This window comes from Engystomops pustulosus, chromosome 4, assembly GCF_040894005.1.
Source record: "Engystomops pustulosus chromosome 4, aEngPut4.maternal, whole genome shotgun sequence".
Taxonomy (NCBI): Eukaryota; Metazoa; Chordata; class Amphibia; order Anura; family Leptodactylidae; genus Engystomops; species Engystomops pustulosus.
The window spans coordinates 17,927,016-17,953,688 of record NC_092414.1 but is presented as its reverse complement, the minus strand read 5'-3'; the positions used below and the strand labels follow the sequence as shown (position 1 = coordinate 17,953,688).

General features: G+C 42.8%; 2 protein-coding genes across 2 annotated transcripts; one reads left to right on the top strand and one right to left on the bottom strand.

Annotated features, from left to right (window-relative positions):
- Positions 1–951: 951 nt before the first annotated feature.
- On the top strand, positions 952–15,603 carry LOC140126190 (uncharacterized). Its single transcript, XM_072145376.1, has 8 exons — positions 952–1,136; positions 8,573–8,917; positions 9,622–9,909; positions 11,029–11,145; positions 11,953–11,999; positions 12,683–12,764; positions 13,881–13,920; positions 14,506–15,603. Exons 1-8 carry the CDS (start codon positions 1,082–1,084, stop codon positions 14,633–14,635), a joined length of 1,104 nt encoding a protein of 367 aa, XP_072001477.1. The 5' UTR covers positions 952–1,081; the 3' UTR covers positions 14,636–15,603.
- A 2,906-nt stretch (positions 15,604–18,509) lies between these two features.
- Positions 18,510–23,744, bottom strand: LOC140128880 (T-cell immunoglobulin and mucin domain-containing protein 4-like). The gene is made up of 6 exons (XM_072150578.1): positions 23,651–23,744; positions 22,612–22,953; positions 21,349–21,404; positions 20,643–20,742; positions 19,136–19,166; positions 18,510–18,880 (listed from the first exon to the last, which is right to left on the bottom strand). The coding sequence occupies exons 1-6, from the start codon at positions 23,700–23,702 to the stop codon at positions 18,808–18,810; spliced, it is 654 nt and encodes a 217-aa protein (XP_072006679.1). The 5' UTR covers positions 23,703–23,744; the 3' UTR covers positions 18,510–18,807.
- Between the last annotated feature and the right edge of the window lie 2,929 nt (positions 23,745–26,673).

Here is a 26,673-nt window from a genome sequence, read left to right as displayed (position 1 = left end):
CTGGTCCCTTGGGGTCTGGTATTGAGTCTTGGCCCACCGGAGGATCCTCTAGTAGGTCAGTGCAACATTGAAGGTGGTTGTTTTTAGAATCATAAGCCTCATTCATGGTGCCCTGTAGGTTCATTCATCTTTGTCTCCAATGGGGCTCCCTGCCAGCAACATGTGGTGAGTCCCAGTGGAGAGCCTCCACAGTCTCCTCCACACTCATCTGGCTCCCTCCCCCCTCCCTGTCATGAGCATAAAGAATGCATGAGGAGACACATACACACAGGGACTCACCACACGCTGCTAGTAGGGAGCCAGGTAATGTGAAATAAACTTTTAATAAAGTACTGAAATTATTTAGAATGCTGACACAGGCATTTTTTTTTAAATCAGCGTAGCATAGGCTATTGGAACCTGTCACCAGATAAAAATGACATTCCTGGTGACAGGTTCACTTTAAATTAGAGAAAGTCACCATGCCCCAGTAAAATCTTCATCCACATAGTCTAATATGTATTAGAGGCAACCTTCACATCCTCTATGGAAGTGGTGCATACCAAAATACTACCTATCACTGGCCAAACTCTATTCGATATAACCCCTGACAGTCCCTTTAAGGCCTTTACTAATTCAGCATGACCTTATAATAGCCATCCTCTGCTGGTAACTAAGAGCCAGTTAGTCTGACCCTAATCATTGTGAATAGGGATCCTGTAACAATTTACTTTGCCTTTAATTTGATCATGTAGCAAAAACCTGAATATTTTTTTACCCATTGGACGTGATCATCATCTCATCCCCCACCGGGACTTTCTCAGGAACTTATTCCCGCACCCCCACCCTGTATACTGAGCCAACGCTGATGTCATGGAGGTACCAGATGATGTTGCTTTAGTCTTGCACGACTCCGGTGAAAACTACCACCCCCTCTCATCACCATATATACATGTACATATATATGTGCCCCCCATATGTGCCGGCTGTGCTGGATGTAGCTGAGGAGGACATGTTCTGGATGTGGGAGTGACCTCTTACATGTGCTTTCTATCAGGAGTTGTCAGTCCTTGCAGAAGTGACCGACACTGCAACAGTCAGGATGAAGCTGTGCTCAAGTTGTCTGGAGATCGCTATCCTCCTACTCGGCTGCTCGGGTAAGAAAGAACAATATCAAAATTGCTAAATTTGGACTTATTGATGTAAGATGTAGCAGGGCTGAATTTGTCGTGTCTCATTAGTTACTTCATTAATCCGGTTTAAGGACACTCCTAGATTGCATTGACGTGCTGTGGACGACATACTCAGCTCTGCTACATCTCTACTTTGTACATAGTTTGGTTTATGGTCTCGTCAGATATCCCTTTGGTTATATGAGGATGGATATAGGGAAAATAAAGCGGTGGCTGATGTAGCAGAGCTGGATTTCTCATACACTCATGAACATTGTTGGCACTGCTACATCAGTATGGGGTTTTTTTTTTTAGATGACAAAGTATTTATAGAAAAACACACTGTAAGGGGGGATTGTGGGAGGCACCAAGAACCTTTTGGTTGACTTAATCCGTGTGGTATGTTGTTCAGATTGCAAACTCAAAGTGTATTAAACCACAAGGTCCACACAGCAGGAGCAGTCATGGAGACCGGTCTGCAGGAATCCATGCGGATACATTTTTTCCAAATTTTTATTATTTTTTTTAATGGAAATTTTCCATTGCTTTTGGATAAGTTGGTGGAAACGTCATTGTCATTGGATTTCATGCAGATGTGGGCAAGATAGAGAATCCGTAACATGTCTGATAGATGGAAAGACGCAGATAGATATAAAATAGATGAGTAGATATGAGATAGATAGATAGATAGATAGATAGATATGAGATAGATAGATAGATAGATATGAGATAGATAGATAGATATGAGATAGATAGATAGATATGAGATAGATAGATAGATATGAGATAGATAGATAGATAGATAGATAGATATGAGATAGATAGATATGAGATAGATAGATATGAGATAGATAGATAGATATGAGATAGATAGATAGATAGATAGATAGATAGATAGATAGATAGATAGATAGATAGATATGAGATAGATAGATAGATAGATAGATAGATATGAGATAGATAGATATGAGATAGATAGATAGATAGATAGATATATATGAGATAGATAGATAGTTAGATAGATAGATAGATTGATAGATTGATTGATAGATAGATTTGAGATAGATGTGAGATAGATAGATATGAGATAGATAGATAGATAAGAAAATAGAAAAAATAGGCGGCACTCCAATTTTGAGGGAAAAATTCAAGTGGTTTTTATTCCCAAGTCGCTACGTTTCAGCCTCATTTTTTCTATTTTCTTATGGACTGGGGGATCTGGCCGACCCGTTAGTGCGTGCACCCATCTTTAGTGCAGTGCCGCTGTAAACTTTTTTCATTTTCCTAGATAGATAGATAGATAGATATGAGATAGATAGATTTGAGATAGATGTGAGATAGATAGATAGATAGATAGATAATGATAAGATAAGACATAGATAACCCACACCGGACAGATTTATCAGGAGGCTCCGGCTGGTGGGCAGCAGCAATGCATCAGGGGACACCTCTAAATATGAGATTGTATTGTTATTTGTGATGACTGTAGTGAAGGAGATATAAACATAATAACAGTAGGGGATATACAGGAATGTGTAGGGCTGAGGGGCCGCAGTGATGGGGGTCTCATATTTGTGTAGAGGGATCTGGTAACAGCTTATCCTCATCACAGTCAGGAGCTGGAATGCATCGCTGACCCTCAGGGAGCCAAGAGGTTAATGTGCTAGAATTTGGGAGATGCAGATGTATTGTAGTCTGAGATGCTTCCTCTACAGATGTAGCAGAGCTGAGTTTGCTTCTTGCCATGATAATGGGGGAATGGTCCTCAGTTCCTTGGAGGATCTTCTGAGAGGTTTCAGCACTTCTGGGAGCTGTCACCGACTTACTGAAGTAGTAAGATATCTCCCAGCAATACTGCCTCCTTATACATCCCATCCAGATGCTATGGCCAGTAATCCTATAGGGGGCATGACACTACATGGGGGGCTCTGTGTCCTCATGCTTCCCTTTGTTGGTTTCCCTAAAATTAAATTTTCTCATACTATACAACACCTCCCCAGTACCTGGACTCTGCTTAACCTTCTGTTAATCCTGTACCATATGTTGTATAGAAGAAATATAGAGGTAGAAATATAGTACAGATAGATACATATACATATAGTACAGGTAGGGGGCAGTACAATACATGTAGTACAGGTAGAGGGCAGTACAGGACATGTAGTACAGGTAGAGGGCAGTACAGGACATGTAGTACAGGTAGGGGGCAGTACAGGACATGTAGTACAGGTAGAGGGCAGTACAATACATGTAGTACAGGTAGAGGGCAGTACAGGACATGTAGTACAGGTAGAGGGCAGTACAATACATGTAGTACAGGTAGAGGGCAGTACAGGACATGTAGTACAGGTAGAGGGCAGCACAGTACATGTAGTACAGGTAGAGGGCAGTACAATACATGTAGTACAGGTAGAGGGCAGTACAGGACATGTAGTACAGGTAGAGGGCAGTACAGGACATGTAGTACAGGTAGTGAGCAGTACAGTACATGTAGTACAGGTAGAGAGCAGTACAGTACATGTAGTACAGGTAGAGGGCAGTACAATACATGTAGTACAGGTAGAGGGCAGTACAGGACATGTAGTACAGGTAGAGGGCAGTACAGGACATGTAGTACAGGTAGTGAGCAGTACAGTACATGTAGTACAGGTAGAGAGCAGTACAGGACATGTAGTACAGGTAGAGGGCAGTACAGTACATGTAGTACAGGTAGTGAGCAGTACAGTACATGTAGTACAGGTAGAGGGCAGTACAGTACATGTATTACAGGTAGGGAGCAGTACAGGACATGTAGTACAGGTAGAGGGCAGTACAGGACATGTAGTACAGGTAGTGAGCAGTACAGTACATGTAGTACAGGTAGAGGGCAGTACAGTACATGTAGTACAGGTAGAGGGCAGTACAATACATATAGTACAGGTAGAGGGCAGTACAGTACATGTAGTACAGGTAGGAGGCAGTACAGGACATGTAGTACAGATAGAGAGCAGTACAGGACATTAGTACAGGTAGGGGGCAGTACAGTACATGTAGTACAGGTAGAGAGCAGTACAGTACATGTAGTACAGGTAGAGGGCAGTACAATACATGTAGTACAGGTAGAGGGCAGTACAGGACATGTAGTACAGGTAGTGAGCAGTACAGTACATGTAGTACAGGTAGAGGGCAGTACAGTACATGTAGTACAGGTAGAGGGCAGTACAATACATATAGTACAGGTAGAGGGCAGTACAGTACATGTAGTACAGGTAGAGGGCAGTACAGGACATGTAGTACAGGTAGTGAGCAGTACAGTACATGTAGTACAGGTAGAGAGCAGTACAGTACATGTAGTACAGGTAGAGGGCAGTACAATACATGTAGTACAGGTAGAGGGCAGTACAGGACATGTAGTACAGGTAGAGGGATGTACAGGACATGTAGTACAGGTAGTGAGCAGTACAGTACATGTAGTACAGGTAGAGAGCAGTACAGTACATGTAGTACAGGTAGAGGGCAGTACAGTACATGTATTACAGGTAGGGAGCAGTACAGGACATGTAGTACAGGTAGAGGGCAGTACAGGACATGTAGTACAGGTAGTGAGCAGTACAGTACATGTAGTACAGGTAGAGGGCAGTACAATACATATAGTACAGGTAGAGGGCAGTACAGTACATGTAGTACAGGTAGGAGGCAGTACAGGACATGTAGTACAGATAGAGAGCAGTACAGGACATTAGTACAGGTAGGGGGCAGTACAGTACATGTAGTACAGGTAGAGAGCAGTAAAGTATATGTAGTACAGGTAGAGAGCAGTACAGGACATATAGCACAGGTATGCGGCAGTACAGGACATGTAGTACAGGTAGAGGGCAGTACAGGACATGTAGTAAAGGTAGAGGGCAGTACAGTACATGTAGTACAGGTAGAGGGCAGTACAGGACATGTAGTACAGGTAGAGGGCAGTACAGGACATGTAGTACAGGTAGAGGGCAGTACAGGACATATAGCACAGGTATGCGGCAGTACAGGACATGTAGTACAGGTAGAGGGCAGTACAGGACATGTAGTACAGGTAGAGGGCAGTACAGTACATGTAGTACAGGTAGGGGGCAATACAGTACATGTAGTACAGGTAGAGGGCAGTACAGGACATGTAGTACAGGTAGAGGGCAGCACAGTACATGTAGTACAGGTAGTGAGCAGTACAGGACATGTAGTACAGGTAGGGGGCAGTACAGTACATGTAGTACAGGCAGAGGGCAGTACAGGACATGTAGTACAGGTAGAGGGCAGCACAGTACATGTAGTATAGGTAGAGGGCAGTACAGGACATGTAGTACAGGTAGTGAGCAGTACAGGACATGTAGTAAAGGTAGAGGGCAGTACAGGACATGTAGTACAGGTAGAGGGCAGCACAGTACATGTAGTACAGGTAGGGGGCAGTACAGTACATGTAGTACAGGTAGTGAGCAGTACAGGACATGTAGTAAAGGTAGAGGGCAGTACAATACATGTAGTACAGGTAGAGGGCAGTACAGGACATGTAGTACAGGTAGAGGGCAGTACAGGACATGTAGTACAGGTAGTGAGCAGTACAGTACATGTAGTACAGGTAGAGAGCAGTACAGTACATGTAGTACAGGTAGAGGGCAGTACAGTACATGTATTACAGGTAGGGAGCAGTACAGGACATGTAGTACAGGTAGAGGGAAGTACAGGACATGTAGTACAGGTAGTGAGCAGTACAGTACATGTAGTACAGGTAGAGGGCAGTACAATACATATAGTACAGGTAGAGGGCAGTACAGTACATGTAGTACAGGTAGGAGGCAGTACAGGACATGTAGTACAGATAGAGAGCAGTACAGGACATTAGTACAGGTAGGGGGCAGTACAGTACATGTAGTACAGGTAGAGAGCAGTAAAGTATATGTAGTACAGGTAGAGAGCAGTACAGGACATATAGCACAGGTATGCGGCAGTACAGGACATGTAGTACAGGTAGAGGGCAGTACAGGACATGTAGTAAAGGTAGAGGGCAGTACAGTACATGTAGTACAGGTAGAGGGCAGTACAGGACATGTAGTACAGGTAGAGGGCAGTACAGGACATGTAGTACAGGTAGAGGGCAGTACAGGACATATAGCACAGGTATGCGGCAGTACAGGACATGTAGTACAGGTAGAGGGCAGTACAGGACATGTAGTACAGGTAGAGGGCAGTACAGTACATGTAGTACAGGTAGGGGGCAATACAGTACATGTAGTACAGGTAGAGGGCAGTACAGGACATGTAGTACAGGTAGAGGGCAGCACAGTACATGTAGTACAGGTAGAGAGCAGTACAGGACATGTAGTACAGGTAGGGGGCAATACAGTACATGTAGTACAGGCAGAGGGCAGTACAGGACATGCAGTACAGGTAGAGGGCAGCACAGTACATGTAGTATAGGTAGAGGGCAGTACAGGACATGTAGTACAGGTAGTGAGCAGTACAGGACATGTAGTAAAGGTAGAGAGCAGTACAGGACATGTAGTACAGGTAGAGGGCAGTACAGTACATGTAGTACAGGCAGAGGGCAGTACAGTACATGTAGTACAGGTAGAGGGCAGTACAAGGCATGTAGTACAGGTAGAGGGCAGTACAGTACATGTAGTACAGGTAGTGAGCAGTACAGGACATGTAGTAAAGGTAGAGAGCAGTACAGGACATGTAGTACAGGTAGAGGGCAGTACAGTACATGTAGTACAGGTAGAGGGCAGTACAGTACATGTAGTACAGGCAGAGGGCAGTACAGGACATGTAGTACAGGTAGAGGGCAGCACAGTACATGTAGTATAGGTAGAGGGCAGTACAGGACATGTAGTACAGGTAGTGAGCAGTACAGGACATGTAGTAAAGGTAGAGGGCAGTACAGGACATGTAGTACAGGTAGAGGGCAGCACAGTACATGTAGTACAGGTAGGGGGCAGTACAGTACATGTAGTACAGGCAGAGGGCAGTACAGGACATGTAGTACAGGTAGTGAGCAGTACAGGACATGTAGTAAAGGTTGAGGGCAGTACAGTACATGTAGTACAGGTAGTGAGCAGTACAGGACATGTAGTAAAGGTAGAGGGCAGTACAGTACATGTAGTACAGGTAGAGGGCAGTACAGGGCATGTAGTACAGGTAGAGGGCAGTACAGTACATGTAGTACAGGTAGTGAGCAGTACAGGACATGTAGTAAAGGTAGAGAGCAGTACAGGACATGTAGTACAGGTAGAGGGCATTACAGTACAATAAGCACTAAAAAAACTTTCATCATTTTATATTGTTTAGCCTTTATCTATCACCACCACATTTCGCCCAATATCATGATATCAGCATAGTTCAAGACCTCAACCTCTGACCTCCTGACCCATAACTTGAAGCTTCCACCAAACTGATAGCACATGAGCTGATTCTCTTCAGGTCAAGTGCTGCGGTTACTATTGTGGCATTTTAGTTTTTGTCTTTTTGCTTTTACTCTCCAGATTTGGGAAACTTCCATATTACCCATAAGGAAGTGAATTTGCTGATTTACACTTTCTCTTCTTCTGCCGTGTCCATCCCAGGAAGTAGCATATTTCATACGGCAGCCATAATGGAGCCAGCTTTCGGCTATCTCGTCAGACATTGACGCTTGTACCAATTTCCTGTTTTTTTAAATTTTGTTTTTTAGATAATGATATTGTCTCTTGGTATCAATGTGATTAATTATGCCTTTCGTTTGATGGAAGGATCCTGTTGTGACATTTTGTGTTGGTTACTTCACTCTTCGAGAGTGACCCATAGTAAACATAAAAAGTTCTTCAAGGGATAGTCCATGATTTTCAATTGGCTTCATGTTGGGCTCACTAGAGCACCATGACCACTTCAAACTAATAATATGCTGGGTTGACGGGTGTCGGACCACTGCCAATCGGACCACCACTCTCCTAAGAGTTGGTGTAAAATAAAAACATCCCAGAATACCCCTTTAACTGATATCTCAGGGAACTGACTGTTATATTACAATTAACTGATCATACCCCAACAGGAAACCAATTTATGGGCTTGAGTATCATCAGGTTCAATAGGAGTTTAGTCTCCCGATAGATCTCGTTATGACATTGCATGAAAATTCCAAAAAGTTTCAAAAATTTTAGTATTAGCTCAACATACAAAGGTCCAGAATGATATTTTGGGCATCCTACTACAGGTAAATAGATGTTGCCTTGGGTGTGTCCCATCGGAAAATGGTCTATGTACCATAGTACAAGCTATGGTTGAGTACCAAGGCAAAGTCTTACTCATACAAGGGTTGGAGACCAAACATGGAATAGTCGTCATGTATTGGAAGCTACTATGTCTTTAAAAACTGTAAACTATAAACCAATACAAGCGATCATCATATTTTATGTTCTTCCTTATCGCAGTCACCGTACTATGTCAAAGGACGGTAACAGGAATCGAAGGACAACCAATCACTTTGCCATGTTCATACCGAGTTAGACGGACCAGTGATATTACCAGCATGTGCTGGGGGCGAGGAAGTTGCCCGAATTCAAAGTGCACCCAAGAATTGATCTGGACTGATGGCTACAAGGTCACTTTTCAAGCATCTTCACGTTACGAACTCAAAGAAAGGCTCAGGCAAGGGATTGTGTCTTTGACCATCGCTCAAGTAAGGCTTGAGGATGCCGGGACATACTGCTGCCGTATCGAACATCATGGGTGGTTCAATGATGAGAAGATCAACGTACAACTGAGGGTTGAAAGAGGTACCTGAAATATGTCAAAAGTTTGATTGATTGATCAATATAATTTACATATCTAGAAAGAGAAATTGGTGGCAACTTGATTGTCTTCGAAAGACAAAACCAACAGACCAAATTTCCATCTTCTTACCAGAAAAAGAAGACAATCAACTTTTTTTGACTGATAATTTATATTATTTGTATCTTGTTATTTCCTTTGGGTGACTTACCAATGTTTTCATTGGCGGTCATCTTTAGGTAACCACCAAGAAGATGTTGGAGATGAGGGGTGAAGGCTCTATATCACCCCCTCAGTTTGGTCCAAGCAATCCTAGCTCTACACTGTTCATGGACCCTTTACATCTTGACAGCAGACAGCAGGTTATGGCTAAAGATTGAAGAACTTATCTATTCTGCTGTCCTTGGAGCCTTTGGTTCTTGTTAGACCAGAAATGATGATGTCTCATTCATTGGGCATGCCATGTGACCACTGAGCCAATTTATGGACTCAGTGGTAATGTGTCCTTCATTAATCATGAGATCTTCACTACTGGTCTAGCCCTAGGAACCTGAGCACCAGAAGTACATCTGGTCCTTGTTTTATTTTTATATTGTTATCAAGTAGGTTACATCTTTGAGTTCCTCAACAGTAGACCCATGACATAAAGCCTTAGTCCAGTTTTACCATAAGTTTAGATTCTTAAAATCATGCGATATAATTTTTTCAGCACCCACAACAACAGTGCAAACTACTACTCCTGCACCAACTACAGTGAAGACAACTCCAGCACCACTACCTGTTGAGACTACTCCAGAGCCTACCTATCCCTGGACCATTTCACCAACTACCCCTGTGGAGGTAACAACTCAACCACCTCCATCTGTAACTACATCACCACCTCCATTACCACCAATTACCAGGACAGATGCTCCACCATCTTCAACTGCAAGGAGCATGACGTCACCATCAAATGACCTCCACTTTGAAAGCACAGTCTTGACACCAAGGAGCTCAGGTAATACAGAAATATTTACTAACTATGTACTAGAGGGCTGGGGTTATGCAGGTCTGTCTTCTACACTAGGGTAGAGACTCCTCTACACACTGTCCAGGTTCCCCAGTAAATGGCTCAACCTTTGGCTGGTATTCTATGTCTCATCCATGACCTGATGATCTCAGTGTTGACCCCATCTTGTCCCTGACCACAAATCCTACATCCTGACTCCTAACCTTCTTTGAACTCCATGTCCTCGGCTTGTACGGGACCCCACATCTTCAAATTAGCGTAATTTGGTCCTAAGTTGGCCATCGCCTATGCAGGTCTGTCTTCTACCCTAGGGTGGAGACTCCTCTACACACTGTCCAGGTTCTCCAGTAAATGGCTCAACCTTTGGTTGATATTCTATGTCTCATCCATGACCTGTTGATCTCAGTGTTGACCCAATCTTGTCCCTGACCACAAATCCTACAGCCTGACTCCTTACATTCTTTGAACTCCCTATCCTCAGCTTGTAAGGAATCCCACGTCTTCAAATTAGCGTAATTTGGTCCTAAGTTGGCCATTGCCTACCACGGGACCACTTCAATGGGAAAATTCATAAGTTACTCTTCTCTATTTTACATTTTTATACTGTTGGTTGGAAAGAAGTTGGAAAGAAGTGTTGACCCCATCTTGTCCCTGAGCACAAATCCTTACATTCTTTGAACTCCCTGACCTTGGCTTGTAAGGGATCCCACGTCTTCAAATTAGCATAATTTGGTCCTAAGTTGGCCATCGCCTACCACGGGACCACTTCAATGGGAAAAGTCAGAAGTTACTCTTCTGTATTTTACATACTGTTGGTTGGAAAGAAATAAGGTCAAAAGGTAAAACAGGTTTTTTCCATGGGTCAGACTACTCATGGTCTGTTTGTAGTCTGTCACCATGAGAACACATAAATCGGCATAGGACCTGTACACCACAAAAGTAATTTTTCTAAATTCTTAAGTTTTCTTATTTGGGTTTAGTTTTGGTATTTTTATAAATTTTTTAGAATGAGTAGAGGTCAAAAATCTTGAGAAATTAATTTTTTTTAACAAAAAAGTTGACTATGACATCATCTTAAAATTTTTTTTTGTATTTGTGCATTTCTAGACATCCCCATCTTTATTCCTGAGCATGAAGAGACCACATCTGCTGAATCAGAGACTGAAGACAGGGAACACAATTCACCTTCCCCGTGGCCAGAAAATCTTGTCCCAGATGATAATGGTAACACTATGAAGAGAGATTTTTTTGGGGAAAGGAAGTTTAAAAAATGTTGGAATTTATTCTTAATGTTTTACAATTAATAAGTAAAGATAGTCTTTGCAAGATGGACAACGCAAGAGTAGAAGTAGCGTTTTTAAGGGGATAACTTCTAGTCTTGCTGCCATTAATTATCTAATTTTGTTTTTTTAAGAAATCACTAAAAAAATTGACCCATTCATTATGGGTGACCTCCACAAAAAATTCCACCAACAATGCCAGCCAATGACCTTATGTTCCCTTACTTTGGGCTTGGAATGTAACTGGTCTGATTGGTGGGGATTTGATGTCTTGGACCATTGGTTGATCATGAAAGTTGGGTCCCAGGATGACAATAGGTGGGGAAGGGATCACATGGACTCCTCTGAAGAATATGGAGGTTGTGAATCTCAAGGGTGAATGTAGCAGCAGTGGACCATGAATTCTGCTGGTCTATCATCTCAAGGGGACCCCCCAAAGAACGAGTTTAGCAATGAACTAACTCTCGTCTCAGAGTTCAACAGAGTAGCAGTGTAGAAGATCATGGGGTCCAAGGAGTCGAGGAGCCCTACTGGCCAGACGTTCATCACCGAGCCTTTGGATGGACAATAAGTGGTCAATAGGACTCTTGACATAATCAGCGATGAACCGAAAGGAGGGGCAGAAGTTGTAGCCACACCTGGTTGTCCAAAGGGACTTTTGCAATTTAGGAGGACCATAGGAGTCATGATGGTTGAGAGTCCAATATATTGTTGTGGGTGATGTCACTATCTTTCCATTTTTTCTTTGTAGGAATCTCAGATTTGTTTCAAGGAAACGTCACAGCACCACAGAAAAAGGTAAAAATTTGGGGCGGACGATTATTGATTAAATGGAGCCAATTGTTATGCTATCATTTACCCCATAGTAGGTCCTGGTTGGGTCAGTATTTGGCCAGTACCAGGAGATATTGGCCACAAAATAGACCCCGTATTAGCTCTGAAGCAATATTATGCCCCAAAGATGACCTGTAACTGCACCGTTGCTCACAGTGTCGGACTGGCATGTGTTGGGCCAATCTTGAGGGCCCACCCTTCAACCGTAAAATATCATAAAAAATTATATCATGTAGGATGTATCATCAAAAAGATCTCATAATATATTATATCGGAATTGTTCTATGTCAAATAGATCATAATATCCAGTGATTACTCCATTCACTTCTAAATGAAGATCTTTGGGGCCTATTATAAAGTGTTAGAACCTGGGGCCCACCGGAGGATTCACCGATGCTCTGGTGGGCCAGTCCAACACTGGTCGCTCATCAATGAAGGAACAATCATGATGATGAGCCCCATATTTTAAGCTAATATGAATAATGATTCTTCATAGAAAAATAAAACAAAATAGACCCGGTTCTAACCCATGACCATTGGGCTGCTTCACCACCAGAACCCGACAATTTTATCAAGTGCTAGTACTGTGTAGTGCTGGTACCTACCTGGACTCCCAAGACCACTACTAATACATGTATCTCCTCCAGGATAAAAGCTCCATAATCATTGCAATCAGCTTATCTCTCATCGCACTAATCGTCATCTGCATCATACTTCTACAACTAAAAGGTGGGTCCAAAAATTTTAAGGCTTTGTTTGGCTTTTAAAAAATTTTTGGGTAGAAATTTATTAAACTCTGTTATTAAAAAAGGGATTTCTGGCTTATTCATAGACGATAAGTCATCAGAGTCAGATTTGTGGAGGTACCACACTCAGGACACCCACCAATTAGCTGAATTAATATGAAGAGCTCCATTTTCCATGGGGTGGCCAAGTTGAGATAAAGTGGCCACCCCCTTTAATGGAGGTGGTCTATCAATTAGACAGAATTTAAGAAAATTGGTTAACAGAGCACCTCTCTATAGAGGACTCAACACGTCCATACATTTCAGTAGATAATAGGTAATACTTCATGTCGCCATGTGGTGGCACTGTAGGAACATACAGAACTTATTGAGGGATACTACAGCGATCACTCCTGATCAATGGAAATCCCCATCAGCAATGTTATCTACTCATCCGGGACTCTTCCAACAGAGTTTTCCAAAATTTTAAACTGAGGAAATCTCCGATTTTGGAAAAGACTATAGGCCTGTGCTCTAGAGACTTAAAGGGAACTAAATGTTATATAAATTAAAAAAAACATTTTAGGAACTTTATTTGCGGTGCACAAATGCAGTGAAGTAATGTTGAGAAAAATCGCTACTATCGTTACTGTACTATTATTGGTTTGGAAATTATTCTGGGACTGAAACGCCCCATTAAAGGGAACCTGTCTCCACATTTTTCACATATACAACTAGTGACAGGTTCCCATAGAGCCCTACTAACTAAATACCTGCTTCTCACTGTTCAGTACTACATGTCATGTGACCAGACTGATGTCATCTAAGCTCCTTTACTCACTAACATTTTCATCTACCTCATGTATGTATCTGATCACATGAAATCACAGCAGTCTCCATAGACTTCAACTCCTCCCCATACTGTGTGGAGGCTGCTATGATTTCATGTGATCAGATACATAAGAGTATATTTTTGCAAATGTTAGACCTTATATGACATTACCCGGGTCACATGACATGGAGATGAGCGGCTGTATGTCTGGTAAGATAACAAAGTTGATTTTTTGGGGATGTGAGTGAAACAATTTTAACAAAAAGAATATTATTTTACCTCCTTCAGGGCAGAAAAGAGGACGTTACCTTTTAGGCTTGGATCCACGGTGAGTACCACTGACCCCAATTTTTTTAATGGCTGTAAGCGATAAGTTTCCGGATCATTTAGTTCAAACCTCTAGCGGTCCGATCAATCACAAAAATAGGGGTCCTGTGCCCTCCATTTAAATGATGCAACAGTATGAAAGAGAGCCATTGCTCTGTTTATTGTAGTTGGCTATCTCTGATCTCTTTCCAACCCCAAGAGATCAAGCGCTTACCACATAACCCCCGCAGCCCCCCCCCCCCTATTATCAGTAAGCCATCCTGAGCTGACCTATAGTATATAGGACTTATCATTTCGGAAATTCTGGAGGTCACCCTGGAGGTCCCATCAATAGAGTGCAGGATAATCCAAAACACTGCAGTCTTCTCATTCCTTACCAAGTTTAGTGCCATACATTGTATAGTGGTTGCACTTGGTATTGCAGCTTAGTCCCATTCATTGGAACTCAAGGAGGTCATGTGATCAATGGTCATGATGTCACAGGCCTGTGGTGAGGGAGACCTGTAAGCAGGTGATCAATGAAGAATTTTGGAACATCCCTTTAAGCATATTCTCATATTAAACACACATACTAAAACCTCCCCAGCCTCGAACTTGTGACCCATGCCGAAGAATCGGTGACCGAAGTACAGGCTGAAGATAAAGACCCCAAGAGAGACGAGGAGACCAAAGCTGGAATCAACCACATAGGAAATATGATTGACGCCACGGACTGATCCGGATCCACACTGACCATATTTCACCCAATTTCTCCGGAACCATAAAACATCTGTCACTACGGGGCAGTATTACCAGGGCAATGGCTGTAAGGAATCACATCAATCAACTTATTACACATTGAGCCCAAGACTGGTCTGGAGAGATTTGTAACCAGACCTTTGTGTGTGTGATTAGTAGCAGCAGGATTGTGGAAAATGGATTTATATTCCAGGATTGCACCATTTAGGGGTGTGTCCTCACACTGCTGTGCTCTTAGCTCTCTGCATGGAACTGCTCTGAAGCCCCTCCTCTCAACTCGGTAGCAAGTGTCTATCCAAATATTACAGCAGTCACATCAAGCAAAGGGTGGAGCTTCAGGTTAATGCAGAAAGAACAGAGCACAGCAGTGTGAGGATATGTCCTCTGTGCACTGGCAGAAACTACAATCCTGGAGTATAAACAGATATCCGGGGTAATACCTGACACTGTATACGGAGTAAAAAACATGTCCCTAGTGCTACAAATTTGAAATATAAATATTTCACAGTCCTGCTGCTACTAACAGCACGCACAAAGCTCTTTTTTTGTTTAAAAACATATTTTCACTTCCGATTTTGTGTCCAAACAGTTACAATCAGTCCTTTTGGCTGTGGAGGTCCTGCATTTCATGGACAGCTATTGATTACAATACTTGATTTGTTGCGCCAATTTCTGACATCTGACTGTCCCCTGCGCCTTCTCCTTCCTCCCAGGGAATACGTATTAGACTGATGCCTTCGTATTGGGGGCAGCGGATGTCCCAGGTAACACCCCCCTAATAATGGTATCTCCCACAGGATAATATGGAAATACTGTGAGGAAATAAGTGAATAAGATGCAGGTGTGAACACAGCCATAATGTATAGGACAATGCAGGAGCCTCTAATACTGGATGTTACTTACTTTTTACTGCAATACTAATGCTTTTTTTAATAAATGGTCCATAAAAATATACAAAAGAATTGACCGTCATTGTCTAAGTATAATATAATACACACAGTGATGTCACAGTACAGGGATAATACACACAGTGATGTCACAGTACAGGATAATACACACAGTGATGTCACAGTACAGGGGATAATACACACAGTGATGTCACAGTACAGGATAATACACACAGTGATGTCACAGTACAGGATAATACACACAGTGATGTCACAGTACAGAGATAATACACACAGTGATGTCACAGTACAGGGATAATACACACAGTGATGTCACAGTACAGGGATAATACACACAGTGATGTCACAGTACAGGATAATACACACAGTGATGTCACAGTACAGGGGATAATACACACAGTGATGTCACAGTACAGGATAATACACACAGTGATGTCACAGTACAGGGATAATACACACAGTGATGTCACAGTACAGGGGATAATACACACAGTGATGTCACAGTACAGGGATAATACACATAGTGATGTCACAGTACAGGGATAATACACACAGTGATGTCACAGTACAGGGATAATACACACAGTGATGTCACAGTACAGGGATAATACACACAGTGATGTCACAGTACAGGGATAATACACACAGTGATGTCACAGTACAGGGATAATACACACAGTGATGTCACAGTACAGGGATAACACACACAGTGATGTCACAGTACAGGGATAATACACACAGTGATGTCACAGTACAGGGATAATTCACACAGTGATGTCACAGTACAGGGATAATACACACAGTGATATCACAGTACAGGGATAATTCACACAGTGATGTCACAGTACAGGGATAATACACACAGTGATGTCACAGTACAGGGATAATACACACAGTGATGTCACAGTACAGGGATAATACACACAGTGATGTCACAGTACAGAGATAATACACACAGTGATGTCACAGTACAGGGATAATACACACAGTGATGTCACAGTACAGAGATAATACACACAGTGATGTCACAGTACAGAGATAATACACACAGTGATGTCACAGTACAGGGATAATACACACAGTGATGTCACAGTACAGGGATAATACACACAGTGATGTCACAGTACATGGATAATACACACAGTGATGTCACAGTACAGGGATAACACACACAGTGATGTCACAGTACAGGGATAACACACACAGTGATGTCACAGTACAGGGATAATTCACACAGTGATGTCACAGTACAGGGATAATACACACAGTGATATCACAGTACAGGGATAATTCACACAGTGATGTCACAGAACAGGGATAATACACACAGTGATGTCACAGTACAGGGATAATACACACAGTGATGTCACAGTACGTGGATAATACACACAGTGATGTCACAGTACAGGGATAACACACACAGTGATGTCACAGTACAGGGATAATACACACAGTGATGTCACAGTACAGGGATAATTCACACAGTGATGTCACAGTACAGGGATAATTCACACAGTGATGTCACAGTACAGGGATAATTCACACAGTGATGTCACAGTACAGGGATAATACACACAGTGATGTCACAGTACAGGGATAATTCACACAGTGATGTCACAGTACAGGGATAACACACACAGTGATGTCACAGTACAGGGATAATACACACAGTGATGTCACAGTACAGGGATAATTCACACAGTGATGTCACAGTACAGGGATAATACACACAGTGATGTCACAGTACAGGGATAATTCACACAGTGATGTCACAGTACAGGGATAATACACACAGTGATGTCACAGTACAGGGATAATACACACAGTGATGTCACAGTACAGGGATAATACACACAGTGATGTCACAGTACATGGATAATACACACAGTGATGTCACAGTACATGGATAATACACACAGTGATGTCACAGTACAGGGATAATACACACAGTGATGTCACAGTACAGGGATAATACACACAGTGATATCACAGTACAGGGATAATACACACAGTGATGTCACAGTACAGGGATAATACACACAGTGATGTCACAGTATAGAGATAATACACACAGTGATGTCACAGTACAGAGATAATACACACAGTGATGTCACAGTACAGGGATAATACACACAGTGATGTCACAGTACAGGGATAATACACACAGTGATGTCACAGTACAGGGATAATACACACAGTGATGTCACAGTACAGAGATAACACACACAGTGATGTCACAGTACAGGGATAATACACACAGTGATGTCACAGTACAGGGATAATACACACAGTGATGTCACAGTACAGGATAATACACACAGTGATGTCACAGTACAGGGATAATACACACAGTGATGTCACAGTACAGGGATAATACACACAGTGATGTCACAGTACAGGGATAATACACACAGTGATGTCACAGTACAGAGATAATACACACAGTGATGTCACTGTACAGGGATAATACACACAGTGATGTCACAGTACAGGGATAATACACACAGTGATGTTACAGTACAGGGGTAATACACAGTGCATATAATGAACTCTTTGGTGTGTGTTGCCATTTTACGTCAAGATCTGGCCCAAGTTTAATATACAAATGAAGGGGGGCAGATACTTTATGGCTGCTTTGTGTATGTGTATTATTCCTTATAAATGTAACACAGATGGAAAATCTCACAAAAGGTTGTTGCTCAATCATCTTGTTATTGCCAAGATGTAAAATGTAAAATTGAATTTTTAAAGGGGTTACAAAAACATGGCTACGGAAACAGTGCCCCAAACAGCGCCACCAATGTATTTAAGTGGGGGCACCTAGATCAACCCCTTTAAACGCATAGAATTGAACTGCAATACCACAGACAACCTCTGGATAGACATTGGAAACAATAATTCCATAGATATTTAGGTATTTTATATTTACAATAACTCCATAGATAGGCCGCATACATTATCACATATATCCTTGTCATAAAAAAAGTGTTTTAATTGTCACACAGCACACAGAGACACGCCCCCGAGGAAATTCAAGTGTACCGCCCCCTAGGATCACATGTAAACTCCAGGAGGTCGTAACTTTTGAACGGTTGGATGGATTTCTAAAAAATAAACACCGTATTGATCAGGAGAACATCGGCAATCACGTGTGTCCTAGTTAAAAAAATTTTAGGGCCCAATTGGGCAAAAACTAGCACTGGAGCCAACCGTTGAAGAGATACATTGGAGAATGTAGAATCTTAATCCTCAATATATATATTCTCAGCCGTCTGATTCATAGGAACGTTTAGATTCATCACTCTTGGTTTGGTCCTATAAAGATAATTCAGGATAAAAATAGATATAATAGTATTGGGAATTTGGCAAACATCAACCTAATGTGATACAAAAAAAAGTTGGTCATGGAGACTCCTCCTATAAGTCCCACTAGAGATCAGCTGATCTCCACGACTCTCGCCTCCAGCATCTGGACAGGTAGATTGGCTTTGACATTACCGTCCCCCCATCTATATGCATGAGGACTGTGGTTGTCTTCACAAGAGACACCTTTAATATTCTGCTACCTACCTTCTGGATGTATTCCGTTTCTTGTAAATATCTATAAAACATAAGTAAAAATTAGTAAAAAAAAAAATGGCAGGTTTTTGTAACTCCTAGGGCCACATTTATCACTTGTTTTTTCTGTTGTTTTTGCGCCTTTTCGTTTAGGCGCACCGTTTTTGCGCCCGTTTTGCGATTAAACGTCAAATTAGCCGCGCAGCTAAAATAACCAGCTTTCCCTCATCTATCGTTCAATTCCAGATGTTTTGCTGCGCCTAATGATATTCATCACGTGCGACTTTTGCATTTAGGCGCAAAAACTGGCGCAAAAACACTCCAGCTCGAAGGTGGCGTTATCTGAGAAGAAAGCACTGAGCCCCTTTGCAGAAGAGCTCATTTCTAGCAGCAAAGCTCAGCCAGACACTAGAACATGTAATAGATACATTAGATACACTGCAGACACTGGAACATATAATAGATACATTAGATACTCTGCAGACACTAGAACATATAATAGATACATTAGATACACTGCAGACACTGGAACATATAATAGATACATTAGATACATTGCAGACAGGAGCTGCAGACTCTATTTACAGTTCATCACCTTCTATTTACAAAATATTCTGCAAAACGCTGAGCTCACAGCAAGAGAGAAGAGAAGTTTGCACAAGTTTGCAGAAGTTTGCAGATACTACAGACAAGTGTCCCCCATGTAATTCTGCACAGTGTCTGAGGGGGATATTGTGCAGAATTACAGGGGTGCAGCAGGAGACCAGCACTGGGGGAGCCCCTCCAGGAGAAGCCCCTGCTGAGGAGGTCACTGGGTGCTGGGTGTCACACACCTGGGTGCTGCTGTGAGTGTTATCTTCATTCTGGGCTGTGGGAGAAGCAGAGAGGAGCTTGTAGCAGGATCACATGTAAGTGCCCGAATCTAACATTGCGCCTAAACTGCGCCTAAACTGCGCCTAAACTGTGTTAAAGTAAAGTGATTAATAAGAGGCAGAAAATATACTTATCACAGATGGTTGTAGCTTGTGATAAATCTGGCAAAACAGTGCGCCAGAATTTAGGCGCAACTACTACACTTAGGCGCACAAAAGTGATAAATGTGGCCCCATGTGTCCCTTCTGTTGCTTTCAATCTGCGGTTTTAGGGACCTTCAAAGGTCCTGAAATGGCTCTTGTGTACTTAGAGCAGGGAAAGATGAACGAGTATTTAATGGGTGAAGGTCGTTATCATTATAAAATTTGGTGGGCGGTTTTGGTGGCCACGGGCCCCCTAGAAGGCTTGGGCCCCAGGGCTACCACCCAAACCGCCTATATTATAATCCACCACTGCCTCACACTCTCAGTCTAGTTTTTTCTCTCTGGGATGGACACGGAGGATATGGATCTTCTCCTTCCTAGTTCCTTAAATCAGATCCCACCGCTCCCATCACTGAATGACTCCTACCTCTACACCATTATAGATATGCTCCTCCCCTTTAAAAACTTAAGTTAATGCATTTACATTTTTTTTCGTTACTCACATAAGTATAAAACAGTAGCAAGAACTTTCACCGCCAATACAATGGATGCTAAAAGAATAAAGGTCTTCCAATTTGGGGGCTCAGAATTTGGAGATAATATCTAGAATAAAAGAAATGCATATAAAAATCTATAAAAATTAGGCCAAAAATAATACAGTAATAAGACAGCACCATCTAACTAACCTTACATTGTAGAGATGCTGTCACCAGGTGGCTATACTTTTCTATGGTACTCTGCCGTCTGGTGACATCTCAACTGAACGCATTGAGATTCTGGGCCAAAAGCCACCTAACCCCCTGTACACGTAGACTTCATTGGCCAAGTTTTCCTATAAAGAAGAGGATAATATTCCTCTACAAGGCTCCTCTGGTATCCTCTCATCATAAACAAAGTATTGGGCATGTCCAAATCCAACATGGCTGATACTTCTTTCTACCAAATTGACCACCATTGGAGATTCCATATCAGTTGATTGACCAGTTCCTCGGGAATTCAGGGTCGGTGGCCAACATTATCTAACATCTAGGCCACCATCATCGACTGATTGCTGGAAGATGTAATCCAAGCAAATTTTGTTATAAAATGACAACGCTTGGGAAAGAGGAACCAAAACTACAAGTTCTTCTCTAAATTTGCTGACTAGCATTTATTTGTAGATAGATGAACATCAACAAACTTCTGGACTGTGACCAAACATATAAGAACCTGAGTTGAGTTGGTGACCACAGGCGCGTCGGTTTGTAGATTAGAATCTTCTTCATCTGGCAAAAACAAATATATAAAAAGTTTCGATAAAACTTCAACTAAGAACTAAAGAGGAAGTTATAGTAGGTGGGGGGGGGGGGGGATCAGTGGTGGGCAGAGCTGGGCAGATGCCAGTATCTACTTAATACTTGATGGAATATCGTGATGATCAGGCGTGAAGGGGTTTTCAAAAAGTTATAAATTGAGGAACACAGTTATTTATGGGGAAAAATAGAAATAAAAACATGTTTGTGGGTCTACTGGTTTCATCTCCGATCTTCAGGTCCGTGGGGCTTCCAGTCCCTCTCAGACCTGAAGTAATGATGTTCACAAGGAATGTTTACTAGTCAAACGTGGACCAGAAGCCCCAGAACCCAGCAAGGAATGTAACTGGGAGACCTGCAAAGAGGTGAGATGCCAAGTGCCCCCAATTTTTAACGATGGGAAAACTCCTTGGAATTGGCTACATAAGTGGGATAGGCAAGAGGTCATCGCTACTGGAGTCACGTTAACTTTGGAGATGACCCCTCCGAAGATGGTGATGTAAGACCATGTAAGATAAGTAGGTGGTTCTTAGTAGAAGTATGTCAGATGTGAGGTTATGCCCTCCATTGGACAAGCTCGGTAAGTAGTCACAACTTGTTTACCGACTTTTAACTCTAGCCATCCTATAAAAGGATTTTGGAGCACACTAAAATGCCCCACCAGTTTTCTAAATTTTAGTCCAAGACCCTTTGGCGTTTTTTACGTTGGGTTATTTCCAATTTGCGATGATTTTCCCTGAATTGCCCCGGGTTTTTGGCGAACGCGATCGGATTGTGGCGCATCGGCGCCAGCGTGCATGCAACGGAAATAGGGGGGGCGTGGCTGAACAGAAACCCGACGGATTCGGAGAAACCGCGGCATTTTTTAAAAAAAAGTGTCGCTGGACACGCGCTTACCTGCACCCAGCAACGGATCGTGAACTCCGGCGGACCTCGGCGGACTTCAGTGCAGCAGCGACACCTGGACGTCGGAGGAACTGCCTTAGTGAATCGCCGGAAGACCCAAATCCTCCGCAGAGAACGCGCCGCTGGATCGCGAATGGACCGGGTAAGTAAATCTGCCCCATTATAGATAGTGGTAATGCACTAAATTGAAGGCACTAAGTTTATGACCTCAAAACTTTGAAGGCCTTGTGGGCATTCGAAAATAATGCGAATATGAGAGGTAACATTTACTAACCTGTTTTGACCATCAAAGTCACAACTTTAATCTCATCATTGAATAGTCCAGGGATCTCCACCCGGCAGCAGTAGGTTCCTTCATCTTCTTTGGTGACCTCAGTGATGGTCAGGGACACGTCCCCCTGTGTGATGTCCCCCAGTAACTGGTATCTGTCAGATCTCCTCCAGGTCACATTGTGGCCATACGTCTCAACAATCTTATGTTTACAAGAAAACAGTGTACAATGGCCTTGTCCCCAGCAGTGGGGGTAAGTCCCTTCATCGGTAAAATAGTTGCAGGTCAAGGTCACCTTTCCATTGATTGATCCAGTCACATTTTCTGCTGCGCAATGAGAGAGTTCTGAGAAAGATTAAGATTATTCATCTGACTTAGCCGATGTGATCAACATTGAAATTTTACTTGTAGTCCAGTGCTGGACTGTCCTGCTACTGTTCTGGAGGCATCTGTGGTGGGTATACTGTTCTGGAGGCATCTGTGGTGGGTATACTGTTCTGGAGGAATCTGTGGTCGGTATACCCATCTATAGTTATCTTTCTAGTTCACAGTCATGAGAAATCTTTAAGTGGACACTATCACAAACTTTGGGGACATTAAAAAGGTCAACTTTCACGGTTCTTTTTTTCGAAATCCTAGATCCCAACAGATGAATTTAGGATCGACATATGGCATCAAGAAGGGTAGACTTTAACGAAAGAAACCCTGGAGTATCCTCACACCTCCCATCGTCTCTGCCCTTACCACCATTTTTGGACAAAACATTGGGGCATTTTTAAGGGTTCATGTTCATGGGTAAAATTATCTTAAGAAGTTAATTCAGAATATACTGAGAGGGTTTACATGAATAGTGTAGAGTACTAGTTAGAGTCTATGCTCCAGACAAACCTAGGTAGTGCCCATGTTGGGTGGTTTGGATTGAAAATCTTGTTTGGACTATTATGGACATACTATATGGAGAATTAGGTGGTAATGTGGAGGCACCTACCAAAAATCAAAGAAATTTAAAAAAGTAATTTGGAGAACAATGCAGAAGACTCACCGTAGAAGGACCAGAGAAGACCAGATATGGACACAACAGTCAAGACAATCATCTTGTAAATGCAGAGACAAAAGCCAAGTGTTGTCTTTGACTTTGTGTCACATTACAGGAAACTTGAGGGAGGAAGTTCCCAAAATAAAAATTAGCTGGACAGTATAAAGTTATACAGTACAGTATAAAAAAGCATAGCCCATGTTTTACCACTTTCATCTTTTAGGGCTGCACAGAAACATTTCTCAGTGGATGACTCAAGCTCCATGCTTTCCGACAGCCGCACGTCTATAGAGAAACTATACTTGTCCTTTATGTTTTCCTTTAAATGGGTCATCAGGTCCCATTTCTGATGTTCACATTTTTACTTTTTTCAAAGTTGGAGTTCTGCCTATTTTTTAGTTTTATTATAAGTAGGACCTGTTGGAAGGTGTCTTGGGATAGCGCGCACCATTCCTATAGATGTGCTGATTTTTTTTCCAATTTTTGGAATTAAAATGTCATAAATTTTCAGTTAATTTTAGATATTTCGACGTTCCGTTAATCGGACATTTGATATTAATATTTAACAAAGAAATGATCCCTTTAAATAATCATACACAACTACTTTACCTGTCATGGGTGCCCCCGCACCCGTGTCTCCCCTCAATACATTAACTGGCCGCGTTCCTGCTCCGGCAACCGACCGCGCGCGTCCCTGCTTCCTAGGGTGCGCGCACGGTAGCACTCTGGGATGTAAAGGCCCAGCGCAGTGTTAATTGGTGCTGGCCATTCCCAGGAAACTGATTTAAGCCGGCCTCTCCCAGCATTCCCTGCTGGATCTACGTGCCTTGTGCCTTAGAGAAAGCTTAGTCTGATGCCTTGCGCTATTATTGTGATTTCCCGTTGTGACCCCGGTTCCGTTCCTGACTGCGCTCCTCCGCTGCCTTGACCTATTGCTATGTCCCTGACTCTGATGTTGTGCTGCCCGTCCTGACCTCTTGCCTTTCCTTGACTACGAGATTGCCTGCCGCTCCTGTACCTCGACCTTGTAGAACGACCTGCTGGTACCACGCCGCAACAAGTCCAACCCGCTTTGTGGTGGGCTCTGGTGAAAAGCGGGTACCACTTAGACTCCGGTCCCAGCTGTCACCTTGTGTCATCGCCCGCGGTGGTTCAGAGGATCCACTACCTCCGATCCTGACATACCCCAATTTCTATTGGTGAGTGATGGACTTATTAATAACCAGACAACTTTTATCTAATTACCTTTATGTTGTTTTATAGGATCTCCACCATCGGATCACTGGACATTCACAAAGAGACAGACAAAATTTATATCACATCATTTAATTAATAAAGTAACTTTTTATATGTAGCTACATAGAAATATTGGGGCAGATTTATCAAGCTGCCTAAGAGTAAGAAAGTGCTTAGTTGCCCATGGCAACCAATTACAGCTCCCCCTTTAAAATATTCATGGGCATATTCATAAAATGAAAGCTGAGCTGTAATTGGTTGGGCAGCTAAGCACATTCTTACTCTTAGGCAGCTTGATAAATCTGCCCAATTATCCAAAAGACAAGCTCCGGACTGACCCACAAGGGAGAGGGTGAAACCTTCAAACAGGGGCATTATATGGTGGGGAGGGTTCAGGGATGGGCAACAATAGAGGACATTATACAATGGGGTGGTTCCAATAGGGGGCATTATACCGTGAGAGGTCATAATAGGGGGGAATTATACTTTGAGAGGTCATATAAGGGGGGCATTATAAAGTGGGGGGGCAGGAAGAGGACATTATACATTGGGTGCCATGATATGGGGAATTATAAAGTGAGTGGGGTACTGGAAAGGGGTATCTTACAGTGGAGAGGTCATGGTAGGGGCATCATAAGGTGGGCGAGGCTTTATTTAATGGGGAGGTCATGATAGGGGTCATTATAAACTGGTTGAGGCTCAGGAAAAGTGCATTATACAGTAAGGAGGTCATGGTAGTTAGCATTTTGAAGTGGGAGGGGGCACATGGGAAGAGATCATTATACAGTGAGGGCCCAAATATGAAGACATTTTGGGCCCCCATTATTATAATGCAGATTATGGGCCATTGAAGTCTCTAAAGTGGGTATGATACCATATGGGGACAATAAGGGATGGGATTTGGGTCATCCAATGGGGAGCAAAAACATGGCAGAAGGATAGGGAGCCTGGAAGAGTCAACCAAATTGGGTTTGGAAGAAGCCAAAGAGATTTGTGGTGGTGGATATCTGTAGTTATTAATGCCAGAGACATTGGGGCAGATTTACTTACCCGGTCGTGTCGCGATCCAGCGGCGCCTTCTCTGCGGTGGATTCGGGTCTTCCGGCGATTCACTAAGGTAGTTCCTCTGACGTCCACCAGGTGTCGCTGCTGCGCTGAATTCCGTCGGAGTTCACTGAAGTTCACCAAGCTACCCTAGGTGCAGGTAAGCGCGTGTCAAGCGACACTTTTTTTCAAAAAATACGGCGGTTTTTCCGAATCCGTCAGGTTTTCTTACAACCACGCCCCCCGTTTTCCATCGGGTGCATGCCGGCGCCGATGCGCCACAATACGATCTTGTGCACCAAAAACCCGGGGCAATTCAGGGAAAATCAGCGCAAAATGGAAATATTCGGGTAACGCGATGGAAAAATGCAAATCTTAGTAAATGACCCCCCTTGTGTCTCCAGGGAAGGTGACCAGATATTGTCCTCCTACGATACCCCCAAGCCAGAACCGGTGGCTCCATTATTGTTACCCTGGGCCCTTTGGAGCCAAGTCTTTGCTTAAAATAGACTTCCAGTGAGGAACATTCAGTCTCTCAGGTCTTGCTCTGGATCTTCTGCGTGTCTACAGTAGAAGTCTGGGCTTACACGAAGCTTCTTCAAGTGTCCTCCCACGTGTGACCTGACTCAGCTTCTCCCAGATACGGCACCAATTTACCTCAGAACATACAATGCACAAGTCACCAATAGTCTCAAGGACCTCAGCCGATGTTCTAACACTACATGAAAAGGTCACTTCCTCGCGATGTG